Source organism: Chiloscyllium plagiosum, unplaced genomic scaffold (assembly GCF_037043375.1).
Source record: "Chiloscyllium plagiosum isolate Xiang-an unplaced genomic scaffold, Cpla_swu_hap1 HiC_scaffold_50, whole genome shotgun sequence".
Taxonomy (NCBI): Eukaryota; Metazoa; Chordata; class Chondrichthyes; order Orectolobiformes; family Hemiscylliidae; genus Chiloscyllium; species Chiloscyllium plagiosum.
In genome coordinates this window covers 45,575,890-45,591,085 of record NW_028270188.1, presented here as the reverse complement: position 1 = coordinate 45,591,085, position 15,196 = coordinate 45,575,890, and the positions used below count along the sequence as shown (strand labels likewise).

Below are 15,196 nucleotides of genomic sequence, written 5' to 3'. Positions count from 1 at the left end.
AATCTCTCTTTGTAAATAAAACTTTACAACCTGTAAGTGAGGAAGTGAGACCAAAAGTGAGGACTGAAGATGCTGGAGATAAGAATTAAAGGATGTGGTGCTGGAAAAGCACAGCAGGTCAGACTGGATGATTCCTGATGAAGGGCTTTATGCATGGAATGCGTTGCCAGTGGTAGTAGTGGAAGCAGAGTCATTAAGAACATTTAAGCGACTGCTGGACATGCACATGGACAGCAGTGGATTGAGGGATGTGTAGGTTAGGTTATTTTATTTTAGATTAGGAATAATCCTCAGCACAACATCGTGGGCCAAAGGGCCTGTTGTGTGCTGTAATCAGTCTCGAGGGGATATGTTCTATGAAATGTCAATTCTCCTGCTCCTCGAATACTGCATAACCTGCTGTGCTTTTCCAGAACCACACTCTCAACAGCATCCTGGCACCATCTCCAGTGCAATCCATATAAGTATGGCTTCCAGAACTACAAACAATAGTTGTGGCCTAACCAACATTAAGTTATGCTGGAACTGTGTAAACTCTTACACATCCAAATTCCTAGTAATGTGATTGCTCCTATTTGGTTTTTAAATTTAGTCACGTGATTTCATTTGAGGAACTTTTGAAACATCATTCCATCCTACTGATGTAAGATATTGCTTGGTCATTGAATCCCTACAATGTGGAAGTTGAATTGAATTTAATTTATTGTCACATGTACCGAGGCACAGTGAAAAGATTTGTCTTGTGAGCAATACAGGCAGATCACATGGTTAATTAGCATAGAGAGTAAAATACAGGTAAACAGCTGCAAAAACTAAAACACAGGTATAGGCAAATGTTAAGAGTTGAGCATGCATTCAGTATTCTAACAACAGTAGGGTAGAAACTGTGGTGAAACCGGCTGGTGTGTGTGTTCAGGCTTCTGTACCTTCTCCCTGATGGTAGAGGTTGTAGAAAAACATTGCCAGAGTGGGATGGATCTTTGAGAATGCTGGCGGCCTTTCCTCGACAGCGGGCCTGGTTAATGGATTCTATAGATGGGAGCTTGGCCTTTGTGATTGTCCGGGCCAAGTTTACCACTCTCCGATCTTGAATGGTATAGTTACCATGCCAGGTAGTGATACATCCAGACAGAATGCTCTCGATAGCATACCTATAAAAGTTGGCAAGGGTATTTGCCATTATGCCAAATTTCCTCAGCTGCCTGAGGAAGAAGAGACATTGTTGGGCCTTTGTGACCACTGTATCCACATGAAGAGTCCAAGAAAGCTTGTTGTAGATGACCACTCCCAGGAGCTTGACACTCTCTCTCGTTCCACCTCTGTGCTGTTAATGTGTAGAGGGGCATGAGTAACATCCCACCAAAAGTCAATAATGAGTTCCTTGGTTTTGCTGGCATTGAGAACTAGGTTGTTCACAGTGCGCCATTTTTCCAGGTCTTCCACCTCCTGTCTGGAGTCTGTTTCGTCGCCATCTGAGATTCGACCGACTGTGGTGTCATCAGCGAACTTGTAAATGGCATTATTCTGGTATTTGGCGACATAGTCATGGGTATACAGGGAGTACAGTAGGGAGCTGAGTACACACCTCTGGGGAGCTCCAGTGTTGAGTGTTAGTGAGGATGAAATATTGTCCCCAATCTTCACTGATTGTGGCCTATGGGTCAGGAAACTGAGGATCCAGTTGCAGAGTGGGGCTTAGTCTGAGATCACTAAGTTTAGTAATCAGTCTCGAGGGGATAATAATGTTGAAGGCTGAACTGTAGTCAATGAGTAGGATTCTTACATAGCTGTTCTTGGTGTCAAGATGTTCGAGGGAGGAGTGGAGGGCAAGTGATATGGCATCTGACATGGATCTGTTGGTGGAGTGGGTCAAGACTAGTGGGGAGGCTGGAATTGATTAATGCCATGACCACCTAAGTTAGGGCCACTGGGCAGTAGTCATTGAGACATGCTGCATGAGCCTTCTTAGGCATAGGGATGATGTTGGCCCTCTTGAAACAGGGAAAAAGTGGCCTGCTGCAGGGAGAGGTTGAAGATATCCCAGAAGACCTCTGCTAGTTGATCTGTGCATGCTCTGAGCACATGGCCTAGTATTCCACCTAGTCCCATTGCTTTCCTTGGATTCACATGAAGGAAAACTGATCTGACCTCTGATGCAGTGACTGTTGGGATAGGTCCATCAGGACTTGGAATAGGTGTTCCCCTCTCTGCTGAAATTCTGCTCAAAACGAGTATAGAAGGCGTGGAGACAATCTGGGAGGGATATGTCATCGTCTGCTATCTTGCACTGTCTCCTTTTAGAACCTGTGATGTCATTCAGGCCTTGCCGTAGTCACCGAGTGTCTGTCTGGATCTCTAGTTTGGATCGGTATTGGTCCTTGGCTGTCTTAATGGCTCTGTGAAGGTCATACTTGGATTCCTTATATTTGAGTGGGTCTCCTGATCTGAAGGCCTCACACCTGGTTATTATCACAATCTGTATGTCCTGATTCATTCAGAGTTTCCTGTTGGGGAACAACAGGCCCTTCAGCCCAACAATTCCACACTGACCCTCCAAAGAGTGGCTACGAGGGAGAGACGGTCGTGTCTTTTTGTGGCTAGCTGGTGTTAGTGTATCCTGATGGCTAACTTTCTTCCTGTTTGTCCTACGTAGTGTTTGTGGCAGTCCTTGCAAGGAATTTTGTAGATGATGTTGGTTTTGCCCATGGGATGTACTGGGTCTTTTAAGTTTGTTAGTTTTTGTTTGGAGAGTGTCAGTGGGTTTGTGTGCTACTGGGATTCCGAGGGGTCTCAGTAGTCTGGCTGTCATTTCTGAAACTTCTTTGATGTATGGTAAGGTGGTTAGGGTTTCTGACTGTGTTTGGTCTGCTTGTCGTGGTTTTGTTCTTGAGGAATTTTTTGAGTATCCGTTCTTCTTGAATACTTATTCCCTCGTAGCCCTACACACGGATGAAAAAAGCCACCATTTCGACTGGGACAACACATCTATCCTTGGACAACACATCTATCCTGGGACAGGCTAAGCAAAGGCATGCCAGAGAATTCCTAGAGGCCTGGCACTCCAACCACAACGCCATAAACAAACACATAGATCTAGATGCCATCTATCAACCCCTCAGAAAACGAACAGGAAATGACATCACCACAAACCCCAGAAACCCCATCCAGGAGAAAGATATAAATAGAAAGCAGGAGACAACAGCTTTGCTTCACTTAGAAGTCGCCACTGATGATGTTACCTAGCAAGGTAACGAAACGTCTGGATATCAAACCTACAGCTCAGCGAGCAAACCTACACCCTAAATTTATGGCTTATGTCCACACAGTCAAGTACGAGTGAATAGCTGCAGTTCTTTAATGAGATTTCTGTAGTCTGTACAGCAATCTAGTTACCTCAGATGATGTTAGTCATTGAAACATCTGATGCAAACAACATGCTTTGTGATCACCATCTTTAATAAAGTGATAATTAACCCAAATTCACCGCAGGTTAGCGTCCCAAAAAAACCTGTTGAATCATTGTTTAAACTGTGTCTCATGAAAACCTACACAGCCACATCAACGTGGACACATTTTCTTTGCAATGTTAACATCTTCCTGCAGTATTGAAGATACGGAGGGGACGAGACAAGCTGAATGCGGAGAAGACATTTACCCTCATGGGAGAAACTAAACCTAGGGAACACCCATTTGAGATGGAAATGAAGACATTTTGCACTCAGTAGAATCTCTCTCCTTGAAAGAGGTCCGGGCAAAGCTGTTGGAAATTGTACAGATGAGTAACAGCTACCTCAGTTGGATGGACAGCTGATTGGCAGTGCAGAGTTACACCAACAATGTGAGTTCAATTCAATATGCACTGGCTGAGGTTACCACGCAGGATTCTCGTTCTCAACCTCTCCCCTTGCCCAAAATGTGGTGATCCTCAGGTTGGATCACAACCAGTCATCCCTCTCTGGTCTGGTGCGACTAATGACTGCTTTCTAATCAAAGAGGATCAGGGGCAAGTATCAAGGTAGAGTCAGGACCATAATCAGTTCAGCCATTATCTTATTCAATGGCAGGGTAGACTTGAGGGCTTGGATGGTCTCCTCCTGCTGTTAAAACAAAGAGTACCAACGTTTCTCATTGATTGTCAATGGAGTAATGTATGTTTGATGCAAGCTGAGGAAGGGGAATCCAGTTGAGAAGGATGTACCAAAGCATACAATAATCAGTATTCATGTAATTAACAGCTTTGTTTACATAAGGATTCTGCACATCAGGGATGACTTTACTTTGACTGTTTGTGAAACAAGATTTATTGCCATTTCCATAAATAAGACTGGATAGATTGTGCAGGTGAATGTGCTTTAATAAAGCCATGCTCTGGATCCCAGATCACAAAATCGATATCCTTCAGGCTCCTGAAAAAGGTAAAAGGCAAATAATTCAATCAACTCTGACATTCTGATCTCATTGGGAAAGTGAGCAGTTGGACTGAAGGGTCTGTTTCCGTGCTGTACATCTCTATGACTATGAGCCAATTAACCCAGCTGTCTTGTGTGTCAGCTCCTGGACAGGTACACACAAAATCAAAAGGAACTAGTCAGCTGTGTCTGCTACTTGGCTGTCCCTGTGTCTTATCATTGGCTCACTCTATCTTTACTGGACACTTTGGGTAAAGGCAATCATTTGTTCATGTACAGGACTGCCTAGTGCTGCCTGAACGACTAAGTCTCAAAGTTAGAAAAATAACCCCCTTCTCCCATTAACTACTTCTTCAAAGCTTTAGCTAGTTACTCTTAAATCTGTAATGATCCCCCACCCTGAGCTCAGCACAAGGGGAGAAAATGATGTCTGCAGATGCTGGAGATCAGAAATGGAAATGTGTTGCTGGAGAAGCGCAGCAGGTCAGGCAGCATCTAGGGAACAGGAGAATCGACGTTTCGGGCATTAGCCCTTCTTCAGGAATGAGGAAAGTTTGTCCAGCAGACTAAGATAAAAGATAGGGAGGAGGGACTTGGGGGAGGGGCGTCGGAAATGTGATAGGTGGAAAAAGGTCAAGGTGAGGGTGATAGGACAGATTGGGGTGGGGGCGGAGAGGTCGGGAAGAAGATTGCAGGTTAGGGAGGCGGTGCTGAATTTGATGGATTTGACTGAGACAGGCTGGGGGGAGGGGAAATGAGGAAACTGGTGAAATCCGAGTTCATCCCTTGTGGTTGGAGGGTTCCTAGCCGGAAGATGAGGCGTTCTTCCTCCAACCGTCGTTTCGCTGTGGTCTGACGATGGAGGAGTCCAAAGACCTGCATATCCTTGGTGGAGTGGGAGGGGGAATTGAAATGTTGAGCTACAGGGTGGTTGGGTTGGTTGGTCCGGGTGTCCCAGAGGTGTTCTCTGAAACGCTCCGCAAGTAGGCGGCCTGTCTCCCCAATATAGAGGAGGCCACATCGGGTACAGAGGATGCAATAGATGATATGTGTGGAGGTACAGGTGAATCTGTGGCGGATATGGAAGTTTCCTTTGGGGCCTTGGAGGGAGGTGAGAGGGGAGGTGTGGGCGCAAGTCTTGCACCTCCTGCGGTTGCAGGGGAAGGTGCCGGGAGTGGAGGTTGGGTTGGTGGGGGGTGTGGATCTGACGAGGGAGTCACGGAGGGAGTGGTCTTTACGGAATGCTGATAGGGGAGGGGAGGGAAATATATCCTTGGTGGTGGGGTCCGTTTGGAGGTGGCGGAAATGACGGCGGATGATGCGCTGTACATGGAGGTTAGTGGGGTGGTAGGTGAGGACCAGTGGGGTTCTGTCCTGGTGGCGGTTGGAGGGGCGGGGTTCAAGGGCGGAGGATCGGGAAGTGGAAGAGATGCGGTGGAGGGCATCGTCGATCACGTCGGGGGGGAAATTGCGGTCCTTGAAGAAGGAGGCCATCTGGGATGTGCGTTTTTGGAACTGGTCCTCCTGGGAGCAGATGCGGCGGAGTCGAAGGAATTGGGAGAATGGGATGGCGTTTTTGCAGGGGGCAGGATGGGAGGAGGTGTAGTCCAGGTAGCTGTGGGAGTCGGTCGGTTTGTAGTAGATGTCAGTGTTGATCCGGTCGCCTGAGATGGAAATAGAAAGGTCGAGGAAGGGGAGGGAGGAATCTGAGACTGTCCAGGTGAATTTGAGGTCGGGGTGGAAGGTGTTGGTGAAGTGGATGAACTGTTCCACCTCCTCGTGGGAGCACGAGGCGGCGCCGATATAGTCATCGATGTAGCGGAGGAAAAGGTGGGGGGTGGGGCCAGTGTAGTTGCGGAAGATGGATTGTTCCACATATCCTACGAAGAGGCAGGCATAGCTGGGGCCCATGCGGGTGCCCATGGCTACTCCTTTCGTTTGGAGGAAGTGGGAGGATTGGAAAGAGAAGTTGTTCAGGGTGAGGACCAGTTCAGTCAGTCGAAGGAGGGTGTCAGTGGAAGGGTACTGGTCGGTACGGCGGGAAAGGAAGAAGCGGAGGGCTTTGAGTCCTTCGTGATGGGGGATGGAGGTGTACAGGGACTGGATGTCCATGGTGAAAATAAGGCGTTGGGGACCGGGGAAGCGAAAATCATGGAGCAGGTGGAGGGCGTGGGTGGTGTCCCGAACGTAGGTGGGGAGTTCTTGGACTAAGGGGGACAGGACGGTGTCAAGGTAGGCGGAGATGAGTTCGGTGGGGCAGGAGCAGGCGGAGACGATGGGTCGTCCGGGGCAGTCAGGTTTGTGGATTTTGGGCAGGAGGTAGAAACGGGCGGTGCGGGGTTGTGGGACTATGAGGTTGGAGGCGGTGGATGGGAGGTCCCCTGAGGTGATGAGGTTATGGACGGTCTGGGAGATGATGGTTTGGTGGTGGGGGGTGGGGTCATGGTCAAGGGGGCAGTAGGAGGAGGTATCTGCGAGCTGGCATTTGGCCTCAGCGGTGTAGAGGTCGGTGCGCCAAACTACTACCGCGCCTCCCTTGTCTGCTGGTTTGATAGTGAGGTTGGGGTTGCAACGGAGGGAGTGGAGGGCTGCGCGTCCCCGCCCCCAGACCTAACCCCGCCCCCACACCCAGCTCCAGCCCCACACCAGGTCCTAGCTCCCATCCCTGCCGTGTTTTCACTATCCCTCCAGACCTACCCCTCTCTGAGGATGAAAGATCAGTCCTCAGCAGAGGCCTCACCTTCATTCCCCTACGCTCCCGGATTGATGAATTCAACACGCGGCGTGACATTGAACAATTCTTCCGCCGCCTTCGCCTCCGCGCCTATTTCTTTAACCAAGACTCCCGCCCACCCTCTGACGACCCCTTCTCCCGCCTCCAACACACCCCATCCACCTGGACACCCCGTGCTGGCCTCCTACCTGCCCTCGACCTGTTCATATCCAACTGCCGCCGCGATAATAACCGCCACCTGAACTCCCCCACCCCTCTCACCCACTCCAACCTCTCACCTTCGGAACGCGCAGCCCTCCACTCCCTCCGTTGCAACCCCAACCTCACTATCAAACCAGCAGACAAGGGAGGCGCGGTAGTAGTTTGGCGCACCAACCTCTACACCGCTGAGGCCAAACGCCAGCTCGCAGATACCTCCTCCTACTGCCCCCTTGACCATGACCCCACCCCCCACCACCAAACCATCATCTCCCAGACCGTCCATAACCTCATCACCTCGGGGGATCTCCCATCCACCGCCTCCAACCTCATAGTCCCACAACCCCGCACCTCCCGCTTCTACCTCCTGCCCAAAATCCACAAACCTGTTTAATCTAATGTAAAATATAATCGCTTAACCTACACACCCCTCAATTCACTGCTATCCATGTGCATGTCCAGCAGTTGCTGAAATGTCCCCAATGACTCTGCATCCACCACCACCGCTGGCAACGCATTCCACGCATTCACAACTCTCTGCATAAAGAACCTACCTCTGATGTCTCCTTGATACCTTCCTCCTAATATCTTCAAACTATGACTCCTCGTACCGGTCAATCCTGCCCTGCGAAAAAGTCTCTGGCTATTGACTCGATCTATTCCACTCATCTTGTATACCACGATCAGGTCTCCTTTCTTCCTCCTCCTCTCCAGAGAGAGAAGTCAGAGCATATTCAACCTTTCTTCGTAAGGCAAGCCCTCTAGTCCAGGCAGCATCCTGGTAAACCTTCTTTGCACCGTCTCCAAAGCCTCTGTGTCTTTCCTATAATAGGGCGACCAGAACTGGACACAATATTCCACGTGTGGTCACATCAGGGTCTTGTAGAGCTGCAGCAAAACCTTGAGGCTCTTAAACTCGATCCCCTTGTTAACGATAGCTAAAACACCATATGCTTTCTTAACAACCCTATCCACCTGGGTGGTAACTTTGAGGGAGCTATGTACTTGCACACCCAGATCCCTCTGTTCCTCCACACTGCCAAGAATCCTGTCTTTAATCCTATATTCAGCATTCGAGTTCGACCTTCCAAAATGCATCACTTTGCATTTATCCAGGTTAAACCCCATCTGCCATTTCTCAGCCCAGCTCTGCATTCTGTCTATGTCACGCTGCAGCCTGCAGTAGCCCTCTATACTATCGACTGCACCTCTAACCTTTGTGTCATCTGCAAATTTACTAACCCACCCCATAATCTCCTCATCCAAGTCATTTATAAAAACTACAAAGAGCAGAGGCCCAAGAACAGAGCCCTGCGGGACCCCCACTCAACATGACCTCCAGGCAGAATACTTTCCATCTATAACCACTCTCTGCCTTCTGTCAGCCAGCCAATTCGGAATCCAGACAGCCAAATCTCCCTGTATCCCATACTTCCTGACTTTATGAATGAGCCTACCATGGGGAACCTTATCAAATGCCTTGCTGAAGTCCATATACACCACATCCACTGCTCGACCTTCGTCAACCTGTCTTGACACCTCCTCAAAGAACTAAATAAGATTTGAGAGGCATGACCTGCCCCTCACAAAGCCATGCTGACTGCCTTTAATCACACTATGCTTTGCCAAATAGTGATAAATCCTATTCCTGAGAATTCTTTCCAAAGCTTTGCTGACCACAGACATAAGACTGACTGGTCTGTAATTGCCAAGGATTTCCCTATTATCCTTCTTGAAAAGAGGAACAACATTCGCCTCCTTCCAATCCTCCGGTTCGACTCCTGTGGAGAGTGAGGAAGCAAATATCCTTGGCAGTGGTTTAGCAACCTCCTTTCTTGCTTCCCAGAGCAGCCTATGATAAATCTGGTCTGGCCCTGGGGACTTATCAATCTTAATGTTTTCCAAAATTTCCAGCACATCAACTTCATCAATCTTTATCTGGTCAAGCCTGTATCCCAGCTCCTCAAAGTTTTCATTCACAACAAGGTCCCTTTGTTGAAAACTGAAGCAAAAAACTCATTGTGGGCTTCCCCTATCTGCTTAGGCTCCACGCACAAGTTCCCTCCACTATCCCTGATCGGCCTTCCCTTCTCCCTGATCATTAAGAAATATTTTCACTCAAGAGGACTGCAAATGTCTGGAACTCTCTGGCTGTCAGAAGGGTGAGTCAGACAAACTCAAAGCATTTTTAAATATTCACTCGTGCTGCCAAAATCTCCAGGGCTCTGGGCCAAGGACTGGAAAATTAGATTCATATAATTAGAGCCGTGTTTACAAGTGCAAATATGATGAGCAGACTGGCCTCTTCCTGTGTTGTACTAACTCTGAGAACAAATGGAGTGTTTAAATTGTGACAGCTGCTTCTCACCAGTTCAGGACATTGACGACTGCACATCCATCTGGGCGGAGAAAAGCCACAGATTCCAGCTCAGTAACAGCATTGGGATCAAGGCCGACTCGTCGAGAACCCTCAGGAACAAATTTACTGCAGAGAAAAGAACATGTGCATCAGAGTGAAGGCCACCTGAAGCTCAACACAGGCCCACTTTACTGTAAGGCAGGAAAAGAACTTTCTTTGCTCTCCATTTAATAACTTTCTTTATTCCCCATTTCAGGCAGGTGGTAGCTATGTTCTCGCAAGACCTACCTCTGTCATCGTGAAGACTGAATGATACAAACACTTTGATCTATCTCTCTCTCTCTGGGGAATGACTGCTCTCGATCAACCATGCCCAGCCCATCAATCTTATCCACTCAATCAGGTCCCCTGTTCGCCTTCTCTGCTCCAAAGAAAACAACTCAAACTTACGCGCCCTCTCACCAATGTTGAAAGGCTCCATCTCAGGGAACATTCTGGAGAATCACCTCCGCATCCCCCTCCAGTACAATCAAATCCTTTCTACAGCATGATGACCAGAGCAGCACACAGTACTCCAGCTGTGGCCTCACCAAAGTTAGGTACAGCTCCAAGATAACCTCCTTGTTTCCACAAGCTATGCCACTCCTGATAAAGGCAAGCGTGCCCGAAACGTTGATTCTCCTGCTCCTTGGATGCTGCCTGACCTGCTGCGCTTTTCCAGCAACACATTTTTCAGCTCTGATCTCCAGCATCTGCAGTCCTCACTTTCTCCTAGTTAATATTAACCCATCTTGCCACCTTCAGGGATATATGGACATAAGCCCCAAGAACTCTCTGTTCCTCTTAACTTCCTAGTGTCCTGCTATTCATGGAATACTCTCATGTCTTGTTACTTCTTCAAAGTGCTCACAATTAATCGGGTTAAATTCTATCAGCCTCTAATCTGCCCAGGGGTCCAACATGTTTATATTGCCCTGTAACCTTCCTCCTCACCATCAATTTGGATTGATGATTGCAAATGGAATGTATTCTCGATATAAACAAAGGCTTATGACACTGGACCGTATTGGAATTTCATTAACAGGAATATTTACCTGGTTTTATTTATTATGCTCCCTTTGTGGGAGAGTCTCAGAATAAGGGGTTGCCCCTTTAAGAATACACAACAGTACAGTACAGATTCTTTGGCCCTTGATGTTGTGCTGACCTTTTATTCTACTCTAAGATCAAATTAACCTACAAACCAAATATCCCCTGCCAAATCCTAGCCAACCAACCAACACCTGGAGAAAGGATGCCTCATCTTCCACCATGGGACCCTGCAACCACAAGGGATCAACATCGATTTCACCAATTTCCTCATCTCCCCTCCTCCCACCTTATCCCAGATCCAACCCTCCAACTTGGCACTGCTCTCTTGAACTTGTTCATGTCCATCTTCCTTCCCACCTATCCATTCTGACCTATCATCATTACCCCCCCCCCCCGCAAGTGCATCCACCTATCACGTCTTTTTTTTAACCATCTTCCCTGCCACCCCCCACTTCCTCCCCCCCACCCCCAACGGCAACCCTAACTCCCTCCTATTATCTTTCAGACTCCTTAGGCCTCCCCGCAGTCCCAATGAAGGGCTTATGCCCAAAATGTTGACTCAGATGCTGCCTAACCTGCTGTGCTTTTCCAGCACCACACTTTTTGACTCTCCACTTTTAACTTGTGATTTTTATAAGTGACTTGGATGAGGAAGTGGAAGGGTGGGTTACTAAGTTTGCTGATGACACAAAGGTTGGTGGAGTGGTGGACTGTACAGAGGACTGTTGTAGGTTGCAACGGGAACATTAACAGGATGCAGAGCTGGGCTGACAAGTGGCAGATCGAGTTCAACCTGGAAAAGTGTGAAGTGATTCATTTTGGAAGGTGGAATTTGAATGCAGATTACAGGGATAAAGGCAGGATTCTTAGAAGTGGAATCTGGGAGTCCACGTCCATAGATACCTCAAAGTTGCCATCCAAGTTGACAGGGTTGCTTAGGAGTATGGTGTGTTGGCTTTCATTAGTAGGGGGATTGAGTTTAAGAGCTGAGAGGTTATGCTGCAGCTCTATAAAGCCCTGGTTAGACCACACTTGGAATATTGTGTTCAATTCTGGTTGCCTCACTATAGGAAAGATGTGGAAGAGAGGGTGCAAAGGAGATTTACCAGGATGCTGCCTGGACTGGAGGGCATGTTTTATGAAAAAAGGTTGAGTGGGCTAAGGTTTTTCTCATTGGACTGAAGCAGGGTGAGAGGCAACTTGATAGAGGTGTACAAGATGATGAGAGGCATAGATAGAGTGAATAGTCAGAGACTTGATCCCAGGGCAGAAATGGCTAAACCAGGGCATAATTGCAAGGTGATTGTCGGAAGGCTTAAGGGAAATGTCAGAAGTAGATTATTTACACAGAGTGGTAGGTGTGTGGAATGCACTGCCAATGGTGGTAGGAGAGTCAGATATATTAGGGACATTTAAGCGACTCTTGAATAGGCACATGGATGGTAGTAAAATGAAGGGTATGTAGGTTAGTTTGATCAAAGGTCAGCAGAACATCGAGCGCCGAAGGGCCTGTACTGTTCTAATTATGACCAAGAAGAGATAGAGAAGGTAAGTGTGCCTCTGGGAGGAGACAGTGGGAGGCTCCCATTAACTGATACTACAGCCAGAGATAGTGAGACATCACACTACAGCTCAAACATTAACTCCCTTTAAGAAGTGTTAACTTGTACAACAAATGCACTTGTGCAAACACCAGGCCCTGCAGAATTACACCATGAGTCAGATAAATGGCTTCTACCTGAAGTGGGCCATGTGGTAGAACATAGGTTGTTTGTAGAAGGTGTCCTGATGACTGTTCACTATGACTGGACTGTCAGCAAAGTTTTTCACCCAGTTCGGGCCACCTTGCAAATTCAATGCAATGTTCCAGTCTGTCCAACCAGTTACATAATTATTCAGATTCTGCAACATGTGGTAGAAACAACACAAAGATGAACACTCAATAACAATATAAGGAGCAGAGAAAGGCTATTTGTGTTTCAAGCCTCGTTTATACCCAACAGGGTCAAAAATCACACAAAACCAAGTTATAGTCCAATAGGTTTATCTGAAAAGGGGAAGAGTAAATGATAGGTGAAGATGGAGCCCAGAGACAAAGAAATAAAATAAGTTGGACAGACAAAGAAACAGAGGGGTCAACCTGGAAGAATCAATCTCTGGTAGTGGGGACCATTCATGACTGAGAATGGGTTGTTTGTGACAGCAGCCCATGTGATGACAAGGCCTGGTGTGGGGAATGAGTAAGGACATAGGAGAAGGTACTCAAGCCCCAAAATTATTGAACTCAGTATGGAGTCCTAGGAAGATTGCAGGGTTCTCAAGCGGAACATGAGCTTGCACTCCCGCTCTGGAACACTGCAGCAAGACCATAACAGAGAATTTGGACAGGGAATACAGTGGTGTGTTGAGGTGACAGGCATCAGCAAGCTCAGGATCACATTCTGCGGAAAACAGTCACCCAGCCTGCGTTTCTTTTCCCAGTGTAGAGCAGACCACATTGTGAGCAGTGAATATAGTAGACTAGATTGAGTGAAGTGCAGGTAAATCACTGCTTCATCTGGACCTTGGATAATGAGTAGAGAGGAAGTAAGCAGGTAGATATTGCATCTTAAAAGTTACATAGACAGTATGGGAAGATGTTGGGAGTGTAAGAGGAGTGGACCAAGGTGTTCCAGAGGCAACAGTCCTTGTGGAAGACTGACAAGGGAGGGAAGGGGGATATTAGTCTGGTGGTGGCATCCCACTGGAAGTGGCAGATATGGCAGTTAATGATCCTTTAGCTGTGAAGACTGGTGGGGTGATACGTAAGGATCAGAGAGACACGATCGCTGTTGTGGGACGGCTGAAGTATGGGAGATTAGTCAGACATGACTGAGAGCCTGATCAACTATGCTGACGGGGAATCCTTGTTCAAGGAAAAAGGTGGAGCTTTTGGAGGCTCCCTTGGAGAAACTGGCCTCATTGGAACAGATCCAACAGAGATGGAGAAACTAGGAGCTTGAAATAGAGTCTTCACAGGAAGCATATTGTGAGGATGTACAAAGTACAGTGGGAGTCGGTGGTTACATTGTGAACATTGGCAGCCAGCTTTTCCCCAGAAATGAAAACAGAGATATCGGTGATGGAAAAGAAGCAAATCAGAGATGGTCTAGGTGAAGATGAAAGCAGGGTGGAAACTGCAAGTGAAAATGGATAAACTTTTCCAATTCCAGATTCCAAAACCAGATTCTGCATTAGAGTGGTGCTGGAAAAGCACAGCAGTTCAGGCAGCATCTGAGGAGCAGAGATCTGTGGGAGAAGCAGAGGACTTCTATTCAAAGAAATGGGCATAGAGGCGATGGCACAGAAGAAGAATTCAGTATACTGTGCCCAAACTTCATTGAGGTCCAGGTGCAGACGGATAAAACTAAGGATCACAATTGATCTCTTTGTGCCTGAGCTCCATATTTCCACCTATCCCCAACCATCTTCAGCCCCTCTTACGAAGAAATGCTGTACTGTACCTTTAAAAGAGTTAAAAACTAGCAAAGACTACCTGACAGCACCAAGCGTTCTGAAAAAAGATACAATGTAACATATGGTCCAGCTACTGGGGTAGCTAGGATAGCTGGTTGCCTGGAAACGACTAAAACAGATTCGAATTAGGTCAATCCCAAAAAATACCAAACTCCAATCCAATTTGAATTTAGTCTATTTACAATCTTAAAAGCCACTGATATAATCTGATGCTTTGGGGGTATAAGACCAGGGAAAATTGAACAGTTGAGAGGAGAACTACCAAGCTACCAGCATGTAAATGATGGACTGAAAAATAGCTCTCTTAAAGGTACTTTATCAATCAGCAACCTGTGAAGCAGAACCCCCAAGAAAAAAAGATGTTAGGAATACAGATAACACTGAAAACTGCCTGGTTTGGAGATAAGAAAATCGTAAATCATGTTTTGTAAATCGTAATCGGGAGTTTTATCAGACTAGTATTACAGAAGGGAAGATAAATGATAGGTTAGAGGAAGGAGTTGTAAATAGTTGTTCGTTAATTATTCCCTGTTATACTTTAAGAAATAAAGTTGCTAATTTTTACTTTAAATAGTTCTTGGCCTCTTATACTTTCCACAAATTACTGCACGGGATAATTCTTTTGTGTTGCTGGTTTATAGTGAGCAGGAGAATTTACCCAGTGTTGTAACACTCCCTAATTGTTCAAGAATCTGTCTACCTCTACTTTAAAAAAAAAGTGTCCAATGACCCACCTCCACCAATCTCTGGGGAACAGAATTCCAAAAACTTCAAACAAATTTGCTTCATTTTCGAAGGCAAAGGGGATATCTACTCAATAATTCTAGTAGATTTGTCAGGCACGATTTCCCCTTCAGCAATTATCTCAGTATGTCTGCTCATTTAGTC

The 15,196-nt window shown here is 46.9% G+C and overlaps 1 protein-coding gene across 6 annotated transcripts in view; it reads right to left on the bottom strand.

The window, feature by feature from the left end:
• Window positions 1-683: 683 nt before the first annotated feature.
• Window positions 684-15,196, bottom strand: part of gba1 (glucosylceramidase beta 1) — a 33,848-nt gene continuing 19,335 nt past the window's right edge. For 5 of the 6 annotated variants that reach the window (XM_087985149.1, XM_087985148.1, XM_087985146.1 and 2 more), the window contains 3 exons: window positions 12,531-12,694; window positions 9,710-9,826; window positions 684-4,406 (listed from right to left, as the gene is read on the bottom strand). In XM_087985149.1, coding sequence (XP_087841275.1) covers window positions 4,301-4,406; window positions 9,710-9,826; window positions 12,531-12,694 — 387 coding nt within the window. In that variant the 3' untranslated portion in view covers window positions 684-4,300. The remainder of the gene's footprint in view (window positions 4,407-9,709; window positions 9,827-12,530; window positions 12,695-15,196) is intronic. The other variant, XM_087985147.1, reaches the window with a different exon arrangement.